Source organism: Lolium rigidum, chromosome 1, assembly GCF_022539505.1.
Source record: "Lolium rigidum isolate FL_2022 chromosome 1, APGP_CSIRO_Lrig_0.1, whole genome shotgun sequence".
Classification (NCBI taxonomy): domain Eukaryota; kingdom Viridiplantae; phylum Streptophyta; class Magnoliopsida; order Poales; family Poaceae; genus Lolium; species Lolium rigidum.
This window is the reverse complement of record NC_061508.1, coordinates 256,939,919-256,957,590: the sequence shown is the minus strand read 5'-3', so window position 1 is coordinate 256,957,590 and position 17,672 is coordinate 256,939,919. Positions and strand designations below refer to the sequence as shown.

Genomic DNA, 17,672 nt, shown 5'->3' with positions numbered 1-17,672 from the left:
CTAATTTCTGATTTTTTTATTGGTGCATGAGCATATGAGCCCAGGAGAGGAAAAACCTTGTCTGCCATTTATCTATCTTTATAGCATGTGATATACTCCCTTCGTTTCAAAGAATAAGGCACCCTTGTTTTACGTGTTTTTTTTGACTAAAAAATACTCTAAATATATAATGATTGTTGGTTTAAAATGAGTGAGCATTTGGTGCACATGAGCACCAGTGCTCTCAGTTTTTTAAATATTTTAAAAAATTATGTATCTGTGTTTCAAAAAATTATCACATTTATTCCATAAATACATATATATGTTCCGAATACTCGTGAGAAGTTTCGGTAAAAGTTGTATTGTATTTTGAGCTATAAGAAAAAAAACAAATTTATGGCTACGTATAGGGACATATATTTGTCAGAAATTTGTCTTTTTTGTATAGCTCAAAATATAACATATTTTTCTCCAAAATTTCTATTGTATCTTCGAATGTTTATATGTATGTAGGTATTTAATTTTATTTTTTTTGAAATTCAAATAATATGATTTTATAGCACCAGGAGCACTGGTGCTCATGTGCTAAAGACACTTTTCGGTTTAAAATTAGAATTATTAGAAAGTGTTTTTTAATATGAATCCAACGATATCAATTACGTACAATATAAAATTAGCATTATATGGCTAGGTAACTTACTTGTACACAAATTTTCAACCAAGAAAAACTTCATCTATTCGAGTTTGCATTCCCAAACTAGCTAATGTAGGAGTATATTGCATAAAAGCCTGTACATTTTCATAGCTACGGAACCCAGCATGATCACACGCTATTAATCTATGGCAAGCAAGAATAGGAAGATAACGGCCGGAAAACAAGTTCTGATGCACAAACCGACGCCGGCGCGGTCGACGACAGTTTTTGTTTTGCTCACGTGCATCTCGTCGATTATCTTGACGGCACCCAAGGAGCAGCTAGTTTCTTGAAGCAGGTTTGAGGCATTGATGCAAGCCTCAAGACAAAAAAAAAAGGTGAACATGAGCTCACTGGACATTCGAACACATTTGCGAAAAGGAATGAACCCAAGCTCCCCGGATTCAATTTTGTCATGAGAGGAGGTAAACATAGTATGCACGCAGCTAGTGGACACGGGAGCACATACCGAACAGAGGCTTATGCCGGTGACGTTGCTATCGTAGGCGTCAGCCGCGTCGCAGCAGCAATTCAGGGCGTCTGGGAGGCCACTGCGGCGGTGGCCATGACAGCCAGGTGTGCTGGTTGGACGGAGCCGCCGCGCCGCGAATCGGTTGAGCATCTCTGATGGACGCGCCGGTGCCGGTGGTGGCTGGACTGGACCTCGAGGACAGGCCCCCTGTCCTCGACGAGGAGACCGGGTCTATCAGCGTCTTCCTGCAGCAGCAGCTAGCAGCTGGATACGGAAGACGTCTTTCCTGCAGCGTCACGGGGTTAGAACGGAACGGCGGCGGGGCAGCTTGGACAAGGACGGCGGAGGCACGGCGTGGTGAGGTGGCTGTGTGGACAGATCGAGGGAGAAAGGGGAATGGAACTATAGAAGAGAACTCTGGCGAGATTAGTTGAGGAAGATACGAAGGAATAGATTTTCCCTTGTGTTGTTTAATACGATCATACATTGTTGGTTTGTTTTGGCAGCTTACAGCTCTAGCCGTGTGCCGCTTTGTTGTCTTATACTCCCACTTTAACATTAAACAAAGTTCTACCCTCGACTTAGATTTCAAGAAAAACAATTACACAATACATAAGACAGCCGTGTTTGCCATCATCTTGCAAGGAGAAGAGTAAACTACCCAAAGAGATAGTACTGCCGGAGAGCGGCGAGCTGCGTCGCCGGCGACGTGTACATACTTCCGCTACATCACCAACGACCCTCGGTGGCAGCCAAATACACGGTAAATGTTCCCTCCTCTGAGTTTTACGTATACTGTTTGTTTGAGTGTTATTTGGTTTGGTGTGTTCTGCTCGGGGGACACGAACCAGTCGCCGCGGCGGAGATGAACTAGTCGCCGCGGCTGGCATCGAAGCTGAATGACTGAATTACCCGGAGTACGCCGGGCGTCAAAGTAGCCGGGCGGTAAATGTTCCCTCCTCTGAGTTTTACGTATACTGTTTGTTTGAGTGTTATTTGGTTTGGTGTGTTCTGCTCGGGGGACACGAACCAGTCGCCGCGGCGGAGATGAACTAGTCGCCGCGGCTGGCATCGAAGCTGAATGACTGAATTACCCGGAGTACGCCGGGCGTCAAAGTAGCCGGAAACAGGGAATGATGCCACGTCCCCTGACCTGGGATCGTGGACACGGATCGGAGGTCTGGTTCCAACACGACGCACGCCTTCGAGCAGCAGAACGGTCTCACGCAGCGCTAGCTCTGACGGTCGGAGGCGAGCGAAGGTAGGCGACACCGCACACTGACTATGCCGACAGGAGCTTGGGCGACTCCTTGGTGACACGAGACGCCCGCCGTTCCTGCAGCAGAACGGTCTCACGCAGCGCTAGCTTCTGATCGTCGGATGCGAGCGAAGGTAGGCGACACCGCACACTGATTATGCCGACAGGAGCTTGGGCGGCTCCTTGGTGCTGGCCCGACGCACACGTGCACGCTGAGAATGGCGAGACCCAGCACCGTGCGAGCGTTGCAGAGCGAAGCAGAGGAATAGGTGGGGGAACGTGGAGAAGACACGTTTTTTTTTTAGAATAGGAAGACACGGCTGGAATGGGCCAAGTCAAGCAAACGAGTGGTGGGCTTAGGGTTTGGGGAGACTTGGGCCACCTTTTATTACTATATGGGCCATATGGCTATATGTAGTCCATTTGCTCCGCTCCATCCCATCCCATCACCCTCACCCTACCCTTTTACTAGTTATGAGCTCCTCTTTATCAAAAGAAAAAAAAGGTAATGAGCTCCTTTAGAGTATCTCCACCGGCGTCTCATAGTGCTCTCAACAGTAATTTGGGGATCTAATAAGTAGTCGGTCAGTTTTAGAGCCCAATACAATTGTCAGCAACCCCGTGTTAGCCCCTTCGCGCGGGTGCCGAACGGGCGCACCGGCGCCTCACGCTACATCGGATTAGGCGTGGGGCCAGACAGGCAGCAAGAGTAGCCACATGTCGCGAATAAATTCCCGTGTGGAGAACACCGATGGTTGTCTTCAATGGGCGTGACGATGCGACAGGACACCGCCCGCCAATTCCACGCGGCGACGGTACAGCTTTCCGCTCATGAATGCGTATTTATGACGCCCGCTATAAACTGCCTGTCCCTTACTATATCTGCCGATTCCACCGCTCCACTCCTTCGACAAACCCTAGCCGCTACTGCCATCTCCTCTCCACCACCATGGCACACAATCGCGAGGTTGGCGGCACCGATACCAGCGTCGATGAAGACAAACCACACAACCTCAACCTCGAAGAGCTCGAGGTGTTTCATAGCCCGCATGCTCGTGTCGCCGGAGTGCCACCTCCGGCACTGGTGTTGTGGGTATATGTCAACACCCGGATTTTTAAGTCCAGATGCCTATTATGCCATTTCTCGCAATCCCAGGAATATTGTTTTTGCGAGACATAATAGATTGATATCACAACACATCATTCATTACATACCATAATCGTCTTACAAATAAAGGATCACATGATCCAGTCTCATTACAATAATAGAAGTTCTATTGATCAATTACATAAGACATAGCGGAAGCGAAATAGCGTAGTAGTAGTCCATCTATTCCACATGCAACTGTTGACGTCAAGAGTGATCCTAGTTGTCGTAGACGTCCTGCTGTCCTTCTTCCGGGTTCTGGTACTCATCTTCATAGTCTGGCCATTTAAATAGCCAGGGACACAGCCATGAGTACTTTAAAGTACTCGCAAACTAATACTAAGGTAAATACTATCAACTATAGTAAGGGGGTTCTAAGCTCTAGTTTTATTTGCAGAAAGCCAGTTTTATTTCATAAGCACTTTTAATATTCAAAACTTCTTCATTTGCTAAACTCAAGTGGGAACATTAGTGTCATCCCCACAACTCAGTGGTGATTCAAAGTCAAAGTCACCTTTCAATTCAAATCACAAGTCACCATTCATATTTTTAGAAAAGTTCTGATGACGGAACAGTATGGCCTTTTCAACTGTCCATGATCGCGGACGCGGCTATTCGAATAGGTTAAACTCTGCAGAGGTTGTACACTTGTGCCGCAACAATTGCAATAGTTCATCAAGGGTAACTGGCCCTGATTTATCGTACGCAGTACGCGAACTACCAATCCTAACCTTTCATTTACATACTCTAGTATAGGCACCTCTCCCCATGAGCTTGGCCTCCCGGTGAAAACAAACCGTCAACCCGGGAGCCGCACGGGGCTTGGGTAGTACATTCACCTCATTTCACGTCATTTCACATTCAATGGAGGCAGCCTCGGCATAACCCCTATGACGCTTGTTCGAGAGGGAACCCATACTAAAATACATAAGTTTCCGGCTAAGCCTTACCCGGATTCGGGTATTGTGGGGGTACTTGTAAAATTGGAATGGTATCGCATCCGAACCCAACCATCAGTTTTGTAAAATTCACCAAGTCATTCACCAGTCATATTCACCTTCAAAATCTTTCAATAGAATGACTCATCATTCCAAGGTTTTCAAAGTCATTTCAATTCACAAGTTCCCAACTAGAATAGTCATTTTTAATATTGAGCACTAGCAACTAGTTATGAGGGGTGCTAGAATATCTTGGAGCTTGCTAGGCTAAGTGTGATACTCTTGTACTACTCCATAACTAAACCAAGTGAATCATAAATCAAAAAGTAACTTTGATAAATAAAATCCAATAAATCTTGTAAAGTAAAAACTTGGGATAGGATCATAAAGTAAAATGTAGTGGTGCCTTGCTCTTGTAGAGCTTTGCACTTTGCAAAAATATAAGCTTGAAACCAAAATAGCTTGCATTAGTCTAGCTTGCCTTGATTGGTGATGTGATCAAAGTTTTCTTGCTCTTCCTCTTGGTAGAAGACCTCTTCCTCTTGATAGTCTCCGGTACTAGCGTCTATAAACGAATACGAGGATACAATCACCCAACAATACTTAAGTAGTCTTAATTGGCCTTATTGGCTCACCCAAATGATCTAGCATCACTACTTAACATTTATTCACAAAATATGCTAGGGTTTCTTACTTAGTATTAGGAAAATAATTTCCTCTCATTGAAATTGGAATTAGGGTTTCTATGTAGTTCTTTAGAGAAATAATTTCCTCTCATTAAATCTTCTTAAGATTTAATCTTCTCAAATAACCAGGGATGATCATATGTTGACCAAGGTCAACACTTCACACTTATTATTTGAAAAAAATTATTTAAATGAGATTCATCATCTCATGTGATTTAAACAACCATTGCAATTTAAATACTATATTGATTTAAATTCCCCAAGTGAGCAAGTATGATCTCATGCAATAGAGGTCATCACCTTACTTCATAACACTTGAGAAAATGATTTAAATGAGGTGCTACACCTCATAGATTTAAATTCCTAAAGTTTGATATGGTTTAAATGGACTAGTATTGACTACATAGCCAATATTTTGCTTCTAGCCCATGATCATGTACAGAACCTATATTATATTTTTACATAGTAAATTAGAGTTGGTGAAATGTGAATTATTGCAATTGGATTCACTTCAAAATTCAAATTGGATGATTTTTAAGATTTATTTGAATACTGAAAAGTATCTGACTTGTTATTTTTTGCTATACAATTTCTACAAAAGCTATGGGGTTGAATCCAGTGGGGTGAGTTAGATAATTTCATAAGCTTTCTGGAACAATTTCAATCACTCAATTTAGGTTTGCAGATTTGAAACTATTCAATTTATAGCACAGACCAATATTGAAATTTGCTGAATCAAAATAATTTGAATAAGGCTAAATGGGCTTAGGCGGGAAAACTAGTGGGCCGCATGATTTGAAACAGAGAAACCAGCCCAGAAACGACTCAGGCCAGCTGACAAGAGGTCCCACTGGTCAGCGACTCCACTCAGCCGAATCGGTACCTGGCAACGCGTGCCGTTGGATTAGAAGTAGATCGTGCGGTTGGCAGTCATCGTCGTCGACGGGGAGAAGACCTGGCGGCAGCGGCGGAGGTAGGGGATCGGCGTCGTGATGGAGCTCCGGCGAGGGGCGGCGCGGAGGCTAGACGACGTTGTCGACGACGAGAAACTCACTGGTAGCCGTGGGAGGAGCGGAGGTGGACGGAAGCGTGTGATTGCAAGGTGGCGGACTCCGGCGATCGACGGCTAAATTGGGGCTCTCTATGGCTTAATCAGCGTGGAGAAGAGGTGGAGGAGATCGAGGAGAGGGAGGGAAACTCGTTGGTGTGAAGGATTCGAGCGCGGGATCGCTCTATTTATAGAGCTCAGGTGGTGCCGTGGGTGCTGTGAAGGAGCGTCGACGGCGTGGCTTCTCCGGCGCTCGAAGGGGCAAGCTAGGGGGCGCATGAGGTAGGCGACGGCTAGGCCATGCTCAACGTGCTGCTGGCGCTGCGAGAGGACGAGGGGATCGCTCAGAAGTGTGTATCGAGTGCGGCAGTACCCGCGGTATGTTTCCGATGAGGACGACGGCGACAAGGCGGCCGCAGGCTAGAGAGCGTGTCTACGCGGTAGAGGAGAGGGTGGCGGTGCTTGTTGCAGTCATAGGGATGCAGGGGGAGGACGGGAGCGATCGAGCGCGCGGCGCTCTGGCGCGTCCAGAGCGCTCACCGCGTGCCTGGCACGTTCTGGGCGTGTCTGGGCGTGCAACGTTCGGCCAATGCTGTGCTCGCGCGAGCAGGTGCCGTGCTGCGTGATGATCAGGGAGCTCAGGGGAAGGTACTGGGCAAGGTGAGCGTGTGAGAGAGAGGCCAGAGAGAAATGGAGTGATGGTGGCCGGCATGGGTATGGTGTGGTGATGTTCTTGCCTTCTACTCACTTTAATCAGCAGGGCAAGGACAAGTAGAGATGCAGGAGGTGTAGGGGAGCAATAATGATCAAGGTTAGAAAGGGGTTTAGGCTAAGAACTGCTGGACAAAGAGAGGTATTGCATTTGCACATTTCTGCCTGCAAGGTGCTCGACACAATGGCCGCATGAAACTTCTTTTCAAATTTTGAAATTCTTTTTGGTGCAACTCATTTATATAATTAATGTGATAGAATGGTGGTGGTGGTGTTCATTTTGGTGAAGGTTTGTGAGAATTCAAAATGGGGGTTAATCTTCCCTTTATTTCAATGTCACAACTTGTCAAATCTATTCTGGTCAATCTGGTCAAAGTCAGCACTGGTGGTCAACATAAAAGTTGTTCACCTTGACATGGTCTTGGATGACATGGCAAGAGTTGGTCAAGTCTGGTTTAAGAAAAGTCAAAACCAGGGGGTAAAGTGGTGAAGATTTTATAAAGTGGCCATATGACCATTATCATATGTAAGTTGAATTTGAATTCATCTTTGATTTGAATTGGGTTTCTTTGATTCAAATGGGTGGGTTATTGATATATAAGTGTTTTACAAACAATGGCACAAGCCAAAGTGGCCTTGATTGAAGATTTGCAAAATTGGCTAAGTGTGTATGTGAGTGAAGATGGGATTTTCTCCCTATTTGATTTCTCTCTTTTTGATTTGATTTTTCTTGACTCCAAAGTGATTCTTATTAGTTTAGGAACATTTCCCAACCATTGAAACCATTCCAAAAGGTCTAGCTCAAAGATTTGCAAAAAAGGCCATAACACATAAGAGGTGATGTATCAATTTTCTTAATATTGTAAATTGTTCCCCTTGCTTTACTTGGGCAAGGTTGAGGGTCAATTTAGTGTTAGATTAGGTTTAGAGATGGTTTCACACCATTTGGTCAAGGTTTAAAGGCATAGGGCAAGAATTGAGTATTATGGCTATGTGTCACATATGCCTCTATGCATATGTTGTATTTGATTTTTAATTTGACTTGGCTTGACCCAATTGGTGTTGTTGAGTGTTGAAATGGTATAGAGGAGTGATCCAACCATTCACAACATGTTTTAGGGTCAAGATTCTTAAATTCACATATTTGCTATTTTACTCTCATAGGCCTCTATGGCCTTTTTAGTTTCTTTTTATTTTCTTTGGAAACAACTTGGATTAGGTTTGATAAGCACTAGGTAAGGGTTATGAAGGTTATCCAAACCTCTTAACAAAGTAGAAAGGCCTAGGGTAAAGATTTATAAAAATAGCCATAGGCACATATACCTTTTTCTTATTTAATTTCCTTTTATTTTATTTTAACTTGGGTGATGAAAAGAAGGGTGAGATTTAGGGTTTAAGATCATTTCAAATTACTTTAACAAGCAATCATGGCAATAGCACAAGAATTAAGCAAGATCGCTATGTATCAACCTTAATTTAATAAAAGTTTTTGTTGGTTCCAAAATTTAGAACTAGGAAAATTCATTTTGTGTGTTTTGAGATTTTTGGGATGTTACAGTATATTTCATGGGTGTACCATCGACAGTGCCTAGATCCGGCAAGCTCGGGTGGCCCATAGATGGTGATGGTGACATGAGGCCCATCGGGCGGCCCAGTTGTTGTAGATCGAGATGGATGAAGTCCAGCCCAGGAACAAGGAGCCGAATCCACCGAACCGACACTGGGAGTCGGATCCGGCCTGGCCCATTATGGGTAGCCGGATCTAGTACGACATATGAGGGGAGGCAGATCCTTGACGTACACGGCAAGAAGACATAGCGTAGTTAGGCAACTTGTATTCCGACTAGGACTCTCTGTGTAAACCCTAGATTCGTGCGCCTTTATAAGCCGGATCCTGGGAGCCCTAGAGGGACAACCACAACTCATTGTAACAATGCGAAAGCGTCCATATAATTGCAGACAAACAGCACTAGGCCCTGTCCTCGAGCAGGTGTTCGGAAGCTGGGTAAATCGCGTACCACCATCCCGAGGACTTTTCGTTCTATGGCCCCTACTTTTTCTCCCCTCATGAGGATCCCTCCTCCGAGGTACCGTCGATTAGGCAATGACAACTAGTGGCATTTGTCGAACGACGGCTTTGCCGTCCCGACGCGCTGACGGAGGCGGAGCTCCACATGCTCATAGACGAGCATCGGGCGTAGATGACATCGCAGCAGCGCGCCTAGCCGATATAGTCGCCGACAAGCCACGAGTGAGTGGAGGTGTTCCAGTGGGAGTCCATTACTATATGGGCTAAGAGCATCTCCAGCCGTTTGGGCTCCCTCTATCGCATCACCATCGCCCTACACTTTTACCTATAGTTAGATAAGCTCAAAAAAAGTACCCTATAGTTAGAGCTCCATTACGCGGGTGCGCCTACTTCGCAAACCCTATATGCCGAGTAGGTCAGCTGTTACCGCCTGCCGCACACCACTGCGCGCGGTATGGGCCGGCTTGGTCGACCTAGTTCGCATCTTTTTCCTTTTTTTGTTTTTTTTCTCTTTTTTGAAATTTTCTTTCTTAAGATTTTAAAATATTTTAAATTTGAAAAACTATAATTTAAAAAATGATTAAAATTTAACAAATATTTTAAATTTAAAATGTTCAAATTCAATTTTTTTAATGATTTACAAAAATATCCAAAAGTGAAAAATGTTAAAACGAAAAAATGTTGAATTTTTTATAGCAAATCTTCAATTTTTCAAAAATGTTCAATATCGTTCAAACTTGAAAATCCTTCAATTGTTCAAATTTGAAGATCATTCAAACACTGTGAATATTGCTCAAATTTGAGCAATTTTCAATATTGTTCAAAATTTAAAAATCCAGAATTTAAAATATTGGATGTTCAAATTGAAAAAAATTCAAATTTGAAAAATGTAAAAATTGAAAATTTCTCAAATTTGAAAAATGTTCAAATTTAAAAATCTAGAATTTAAAATATTGGACGTTCAAATTTGAAAATTGCTCAAATTTGTAAATTGTTCAAATTTAGAAAACCTAGAATTTAAAATATTGGTACTTTTAAAATATTCATGTTTGTGAAAAATAGATTTTTCTCGGGAAACTCTCATTATGAAAATTAAAAAAGGAACAGTAGAAAAAATAAAAAAGAAATGAAACAAAAACAAAAAACCCAGAGTTGCCTCCTAGTGGGTCGCGACCCAGCTAGCCACTGCACCCACGCAGGGGTGTGCGGGGCGAACTCCGCACCGACCTGGTCAAAAAACAGGAGCACCCTGTCTACTTCCCGCTCATTAGTGGGAGCGAGGCATGGCTCGCAAGCGAGGCTGCCTCTGCCCCGGGTGTGTTTCAGTTGGGCCAGCATAGTAAGGCATTGCTTATTTGTTCTATTATTTCAAAAAATGTTGCATATTTGGAAACTTTCAGATTTGAAAAATTACATCGATTTAAATTAATTGGATAAACAATCAAATTTCAAAACAATTTAAATGGAAACATTCAAATTTGTAATTTGCTCAAATTAAAAATTTCTCAAAAGTTAAAAAATGTTCAGATTTAAAATTTGTTGAATTTGAAAACTGCTCGGATTTGAAAATTGTTTGGATTTGAGACTTATACAAATTAAAAATATTCAAAGGAAAAACAAAAACAAAAAAATGGAACCAAAAAAACCATAAGAACTAGGAAAACTAGAGAAAAACCCGGCTGAAACCCTTTAGAAAGTTCCCAAAACCGGGAAAACTGAAGGATTCCCTCGCTCCCTATGACCTTGGTGAGCCAGCCCACAAGGCGATCCCACGATAAATAGGTTTCCCCCTTTACACCGCTCGACTCGGCGTTGTTCTTCTCAGTCACCTGAAGCGCTCCCGAATGGGCCCGACCCATTATGTTTCCTTCGCTTGCCTAGTTCATTGGTGTGTCGCTGCTTTTGTTTTGTACAAACGAAATCAAATATAAACATATTCAAAATTAGAAATTAGAACAAAAATCAAAATTGAATAAACTCAAAATCCGAAGAAATGCAAAATCAGAACACAAATCAAAATCCGAGTGAAATTAAAAATTCAACACTTTTCAGATCTGAACATTTTCCCTCAAAAAAGAGAACAAAATTGAGAATTTTTTTGGTGCTCTAAAAAAATGAAACCATGTCTAGGAGGAACTAGACACTTTTTGATATAGTAGAAGTGGGACTTGGCTCATGTGGACTTAGCCTAGTGGTTGGGGTCGTAGTGACGCACCCCAACGACCGGAGTTTGATTCCTGTCAGGAACGAATTTCGGAATTATCACGCCAAGTCCCGTTTCATTTTTTTTGGTGCTCTCATATATTTCCATCAACCTCCTCAAACTTTAGTTATGTCCATAGTCAGGAAAACAACCAAGGCGATCAATAATATATGAAGTAGTCTTATAATTAAGATAGACTAAGTATCTCTATTTGCATTTATTATTCCACACATGTTAATTATTAGTATTTCCTCCAAATATATATATTTAGAACCAATACAATTATATGATAAAATATGAACTTAATCATAAGCATAGAGATAGAATAATAACATTTTCATCCAGAGTATATTTCCAACATATGTGATGTTCTAGTTCCATCCGTTATGTTCTCTCATGTATACTTGAGGATAGGTAGTGAACACAAGTGCCACATGGTGGCGGTAAAAAGGCACGTGTCAAACATGCACACAATTTTGACACATACACACTTAGTTGGTGCACAAAGAAAAAAAATATTCCAGCAAATCTGGTTCTAACTCGAACCCGCTTCACGAAACACGACGCGGCATGACACACTTGGCATGGCATGGTGTGGCATGGCGTGCCATTGTGTGCCGAGCACCGGAGAAGGAGCATGTGTGAGCTACTCTTATTCTCATTCTAGTAAGGTAGTAGAAGTGCCGCCTTTATAAACAATTTCAACTCTCCGCACTAACAATGTGAGACTTAACTTAGTATCACTTAATGTTGCCATAGTTCCAAGCTGAATGGCTTTGAAATTTTCAGAATTTCAAGAATTAATGTGACAAGGTCCATATAAATCCAAACATTAGGTAGGCAACATAGCTCTCAATTTGGTGGTGTAAAATTTGATCTTTTAATACTGGTATCAAGTTCGATAAGGTTAGTAGTTTCAGTGTCGAAGGCTCGACAACATGTCTCCAGGGGTGTTTCCCAGCCATATCACATTTAGAAATCATTGGTTCTTACCCATTGGCGCGATTCACTCAAATTCTTTTCCATAACTCGTGAGGTTAATTATCTAACTTGTGTATATTTTGTCTGGCAATTTTTTTGACTCAAAATTTGGAGGAACGTCAAGATTAAAAGGCTAATATTGAGATGTCGGCTTCAAAAGTTTATGATGTAATTATTAGTTTTATAAAGGATCTTCATGTTCTTATATATTCATTTCATTTTCTTAAATCTAACACTTTGGTTAGTTATTCAATAAACTCAGATCCTTTAATAAAAAGGCAATCATACTAATGTGCATCAGGCTTCAGAGAAAAGGGGGCCTTTAGGTCATGTTTGGTTCTTGGCCACACTTTACCAAGTCAAAGTTTAGCAATTTGGTGTGTATTTGCTTCTTCCACAGTTTAATATTGTCACACTTTACTATCCGTATGGTCTATCAGTCAATCTCTCATAGAGTAGTTTTTTGCCAAGTTTTATCGCACTTTGTGGCACCGATTTGTTAGCCACACGTGCCAAACTTATACTTAGCAAAGTATGTCCGGGAACCAAACATGCTTTAATGAATTCAGCCAAAGACAAGGGCGTTAAGGATGAAACCCACATGGTTTGGATACATGTGGAGCAACCCCATATCCTTACGCATTGCTCCCAAGCTTAACCGCCACTCGTACCCATACCCAAACGGCTATAGTTTTTTTCCCATACACGTATCTGAAAATGGTTAATGGGTACCCACGGGTAAAATATCCATGTGTGCAACACATAAACTTGAGAAGCAAATTGTAAAAAACAACGATCGCACAATCATAATTTATAAAACAACATTACAAACATAAATACAACATCACATCATAAACAACAACACATTCTTAGAAGCAGCGGCACTTGGTCATAAAAACAACAATTAATCATAAACAACAGGACATGGCCATAAACAACAACACATAGTCATACACTTTAAGTTCACATACTTACGTACGACAAAGTATATAGGTAATTTGACCATATATACATAAAACCAAAAAAAGTACTATAAGTAACAAGTACAGGTACAAGAGAACATAGGTATGAATAATATGATTTCATACCCTTACCGGCTCTACCCAATGGGTATAAATTTTTCCTAATTACATACCTATAGGTAATTATCTGTCAGAAAGGGTACGTGGGTAATGGTACCCGTTACCATCCCTACACACAGTGGTACTTACTGTTTTTCTCTCTATGGCACTGATCTTCCCTCGCCCCCTTGTGTTTTGTCATGTTTTTGTTGATCATGTACTTTCTACAAAATATGCATCTATGTTATAATGCTAATATTGTGGATCTTTTATGTTCTTCATTGAACATGATACAAAAGTGGAATCTTTGTGTCCTTCACTCATGGATAAAAAATAGAGTGGATACCACAACACAACACCTATCGGTGCTAGAGTTTCAGAAAACCACAAAGGAAATTAATATTTCAGGGAACCACAACAGTTTATGTAAATTTGATGGAAAAACCCAACTCTCGCGTTTTAAGTTGTTTGCTAGTATCTTCGATACCCTTGTTACACTAGTCAAAGGACAAATGATTAAAAAAATGGGCCACTTCGGGTTCTTTCCTTTGATGAGGCTTGCATTGTAATTTGTTATTGCCTTTTAGAAAATCTGAGTTTTTGAACAAATTTTGGCCAAAAGTTGAAAAATTCCAAATGACTAGGCAAAATAAGCTCAGATTTTTCTACTCTACTAAGGTAAGTTAGTTCAATCACTTAATTTTTAAGATTCTTTTAACAAATTGAATTCTTATTGAATCTTGGCCAAAGTTCGCAAGAATGCAAAAACTTTCAAACATATAGGAAAAATAAATCCAAGATTGCCCAGACACATGAAAGGTATGTTGGTTTATTAGAACTATAGATTCTTTTTTATTATTAATTAATAATTATTGATACTAGGCCGTGTCCAGCTTGAGGAAAAAACCTGAAAGAGTTGCTTTCTTTTAACATGTGAGACAATCAATATCTGTCCGATGGATGCGGAATGTCACAGACGTTATCAAACGACCTGAACCGTGAGAGTAGGGCCATGTGAAGCAAATTACCTCAAAATTTAGGTTGTAGTTCTGTGAAACCATATCCCAAATAGTTATAGTTTGTGATATTTGCTTAAGAAAAAGTTTGATCATAAATTTGGTCAACAAAATATGGATTATATGTCATAAAGATTATAACATCCGATTCATATTTAAAAGATGATTCTAATGATATACTTTTTGTGATATATAAATCGTATTTGTTGACTAAATTTATGGTCAATTTTTTTTCTTAAACTACGTGAATGCCTAATAAACTGACATGGAAGGAGTACTTAAACTTACAATCGTAGGTCCTTTTTCTAATTATAACGTGAATAATTAGAAAACTGGATTAATTAATTATTTAAACTTGTTGCATTGAATGTCCTATATCCTTATTCCTTAGACAACTCATAGTTTTGTATGAGTATCATGGAAGTAGGACCGTGTGCGGATTAATTACTCTAGTTTTGTCATTGCTGGGGAAACATTTTGTTTCAAAATTCTGCTGTTACTTGCGGGTCGCTGTCACTTGCAATTTATTGTTCACTGACGCAATCATCTTCTTGAACCAACGGTAGCCAGCAGGTCGCTGCTACTTGCGGAGTGGAATTGCAGGCGCTGAGCTGCTGACAATGAAACCATTCTCGCCCTACAGTTGGTTCTGGCGCAGCAAGAGAAGCAATTGCGACGCTTTGCGTTATACCGAGCAAGACATAGTTAACAACCATGGCGACGACAGCTCCATGAGCATCATTGATACTGGCATCTACGGGGCGTTGTACCGAGTTCGCCTGCAGAACACATCGAGGGCGTTGGTGGTGAAGAAGCTGCAGAACGAGAGCGGAACGGTGGACGCCAGTGTGGACGACCGATGCCAGAAGGAGGTGAACTTGCTGGGCGGCATCTGCCACGGCAACATCATCAGTCTTAGAGACTGCATTCGGAGGGAGAACTTCATCCTGCTCGTCTATGGCCACGCCGAGAACGGCAGCCTCCACCAGTGGCTGCACCCTCTCCTCCAGCTGGCCGGCGAGGATGATCGGCGGCGGCCCCCGTTGGACTGGCCGGCGAGGCGGGCCATCGCCATAGGCGTCGCCGATGGGCTCTGCTACCTCCACCACGGACGCATAAACCCCGTCGTGCACCACAACATCAATTCTACCAACATCGTGCTCGACACTGATCACAAGCCCAAGATCGCAGGTTTCGATTTTGCGCGGGTCAGCCTTGCCGGACCTGACCAACCGGTGCCGGTCTCGGACCTCGCTGCTGGCAATATATTCGGGTACACAGCTCCAGGTGAGACTTGTACTACAATTTAATAACTGTATATGCATAAATTTCTTACGTAAACAAAAGACTGAATGGATCAAGTTAATTGCTGCAGAATATGCGACACTGGTGACCGCGAAGGTTGATGTATACAGCCTCGGTGTGGTGCTGCTGGAGCTCGTCACCGGGCGGGTGGCTAACGATGCGGGTGGGGATGGCCACTTAGCAACATGGGCACGGAGACATTGCAACCGCCTGATGGAGAACGCTGGAGATTTCAGCGACGTCGTCGACACTGGCATCCCGGATCGATCGCCGTACCTCAAGGAGATGGCGGCTATGTTCAGGCTGGGCGTCGATTGCACCGTCAAGGATCCACTGGAGAGGCCAGCCATGCCCAAGGTTCTCCGCCGCCTCCGCAACTGTGGCCGCTGATTCGGTCCCAGCATTCCAGCAACTGAGGCAGAAAGCCCAGGATTATTGTTGTTGTTGTTGTGTATAACAAAGAAAACGCTTGAACCATTTGGAAGAAAACTATTGTCTTGATCTCCGAGGTCAGCCCAAAGGACTGCCACCGCATCGATGATGCAAAATAGTCTTGCTACCCAAAAACTGATTTTTAAGGCACGACTATGTACAGAGTACAAACTGGTAATGGATATCGTGATTAGTCCTACCTATCAAGTGTATTAGCTGCGGGGTACCTGGTAACATAGATTGAAGAAATGTGAAGGAGGAAATGTTAAATATGTTTAATTTAGTGGAGGAGGCGTTTTGGCTCATAGGAGCAAATGCCCCCATTATACAAAATAATTAAAAAGTAATTTTAAAAATGACAAAAAAAATTGACATATTTTTTTTGGTGTACATCATGACATTCTATGTTAGTGCACAAATTTTCGTGGAGAAAAAACATTTTATGTGGAGTGTACAAAAAAGACAAAAAAATGTCCTGTACGTAGTCATGTTATAGCATCAAAATTTGTCTTTTTTACAGGAGTCACAAATTTTTTAGTTTTTTTTGAAAACTTGTGTACGAACATAAAATGTGTAGATATACATGTAAAATTTTATTTTAGAATTTTTTGACACTTCAAAATGTTGATTCACATAATGGGAGCAAATGCTCCTATGAGCCAAAGTGAATATCCCTAATTTAGTCTCCTTCAAACTACAACACAGTGAAAGTTATTTATTCAAATGATCAGAAGTTGTTATGGCAGCGGCTGATGGACATCGGAGGATCCGGGGAGGGAAGATGCACTATGGAGCGCACACACAGAAGAACACAACAATCTACTTAGGTTCAGGGCCCCTACTCACTGGCGTAGCTATGAAGCATTCAGGGGGCCACCCCCCCCCCCCAACATTTTGCCAATTACTGAAGAATGTTTTCCCAGAAGGCCCAGGACAGGAAAATTTGAGCAATTTGCCCCCCAAATGGTCCCTTATGAATTCTCTATTGGTCCTATTCTTATTGTGCGCCTTGTGAGCATGTTTGGATCCGTGAAGGCAATCGCTCGGATCTTCCCCTAACCCAACACGGGAACGGACTGGAGGGAACCGCATCATGAGGAATGTCCGCGTCTCGTCGCAAGGCTCATTCGGAGTTTTGGGTCATAGGGCGGGCAGTCGGGGGCACAAGGGTCCTGGTACTACCCAGGTGCGAAGAACCCTGGACGCGGTTGCAATGAGCAAAAATGTAACTCACAGGTCTAACAACGAGCAAACACTCGAACGTGAGAGCAAGGGATCACCCAACGAATGGACGAGCTCCAAGAAGGGAGGAGAGAGGGAGGCAAGAACCATGCTTTTCAAAGAAGTGGCGGTCTGAATCCACTCTGACAGAAAAAACATACTAAGCCATGCCGTAAGTGGGGCATTCTCCACACGGGTCGGGGCCAATGCCTTCATGTATGGGTGACAGATCGGCCATAGGAGTACTCCGGGATATACACCAGGGCAACTAATATCGAGCATACGATGATGTCGCCCGTTTTCATCTCGTGAAAGTCCCCGACAGAGGAAAGGGCTGTAGGTGATGGCGCGTTCTGCTTCTTAGGGCGATGAAATCGTTCCTATGGGATCGTGTGTGGCAACTGGTATAGATGATGATGAAAGGAGGGTCGCTTGAACCGGGACCTATTCTCATAATAGGCAGCAAGCAAAGCTAAATAGGAAAGGGGCGA

At 42.5% G+C, this 17,672-nt stretch overlaps 1 protein-coding gene across 1 annotated transcript; it reads left to right on the top strand.

The window, feature by feature from the left end:
• The first annotated feature begins 14,843 nt into the window (after nt 1-14,843).
• On the top strand, nt 14,844-15,918 carry LOC124657766 (LRR receptor-like serine/threonine-protein kinase HSL2). The gene is made up of 2 exons (XM_047196280.1): nt 14,844-15,510; nt 15,599-15,918. Exons 1-2 carry the CDS (start codon nt 14,844-14,846, stop codon nt 15,916-15,918), a joined length of 987 nt encoding a protein of 328 aa, XP_047052236.1.
• The last annotated feature ends 1,754 nt before the right edge of the window (nt 15,919-17,672 follow it).

Coding starts and splice junctions, on each gene's coding strand:
- LOC124657766 (XM_047196280.1), top strand. CDS start 14,844: ATGAAACCATTCTCGCCCTACAGTTGGTTCTGGCGCAGCAAGAGAAGC. Junction 15,511..15,598: donor ATTCGGGTACACAGCTCCAG/GTGAGACTTGTA, acceptor TAATTGCTGCAG/AATATGCGACACTGGTGACC.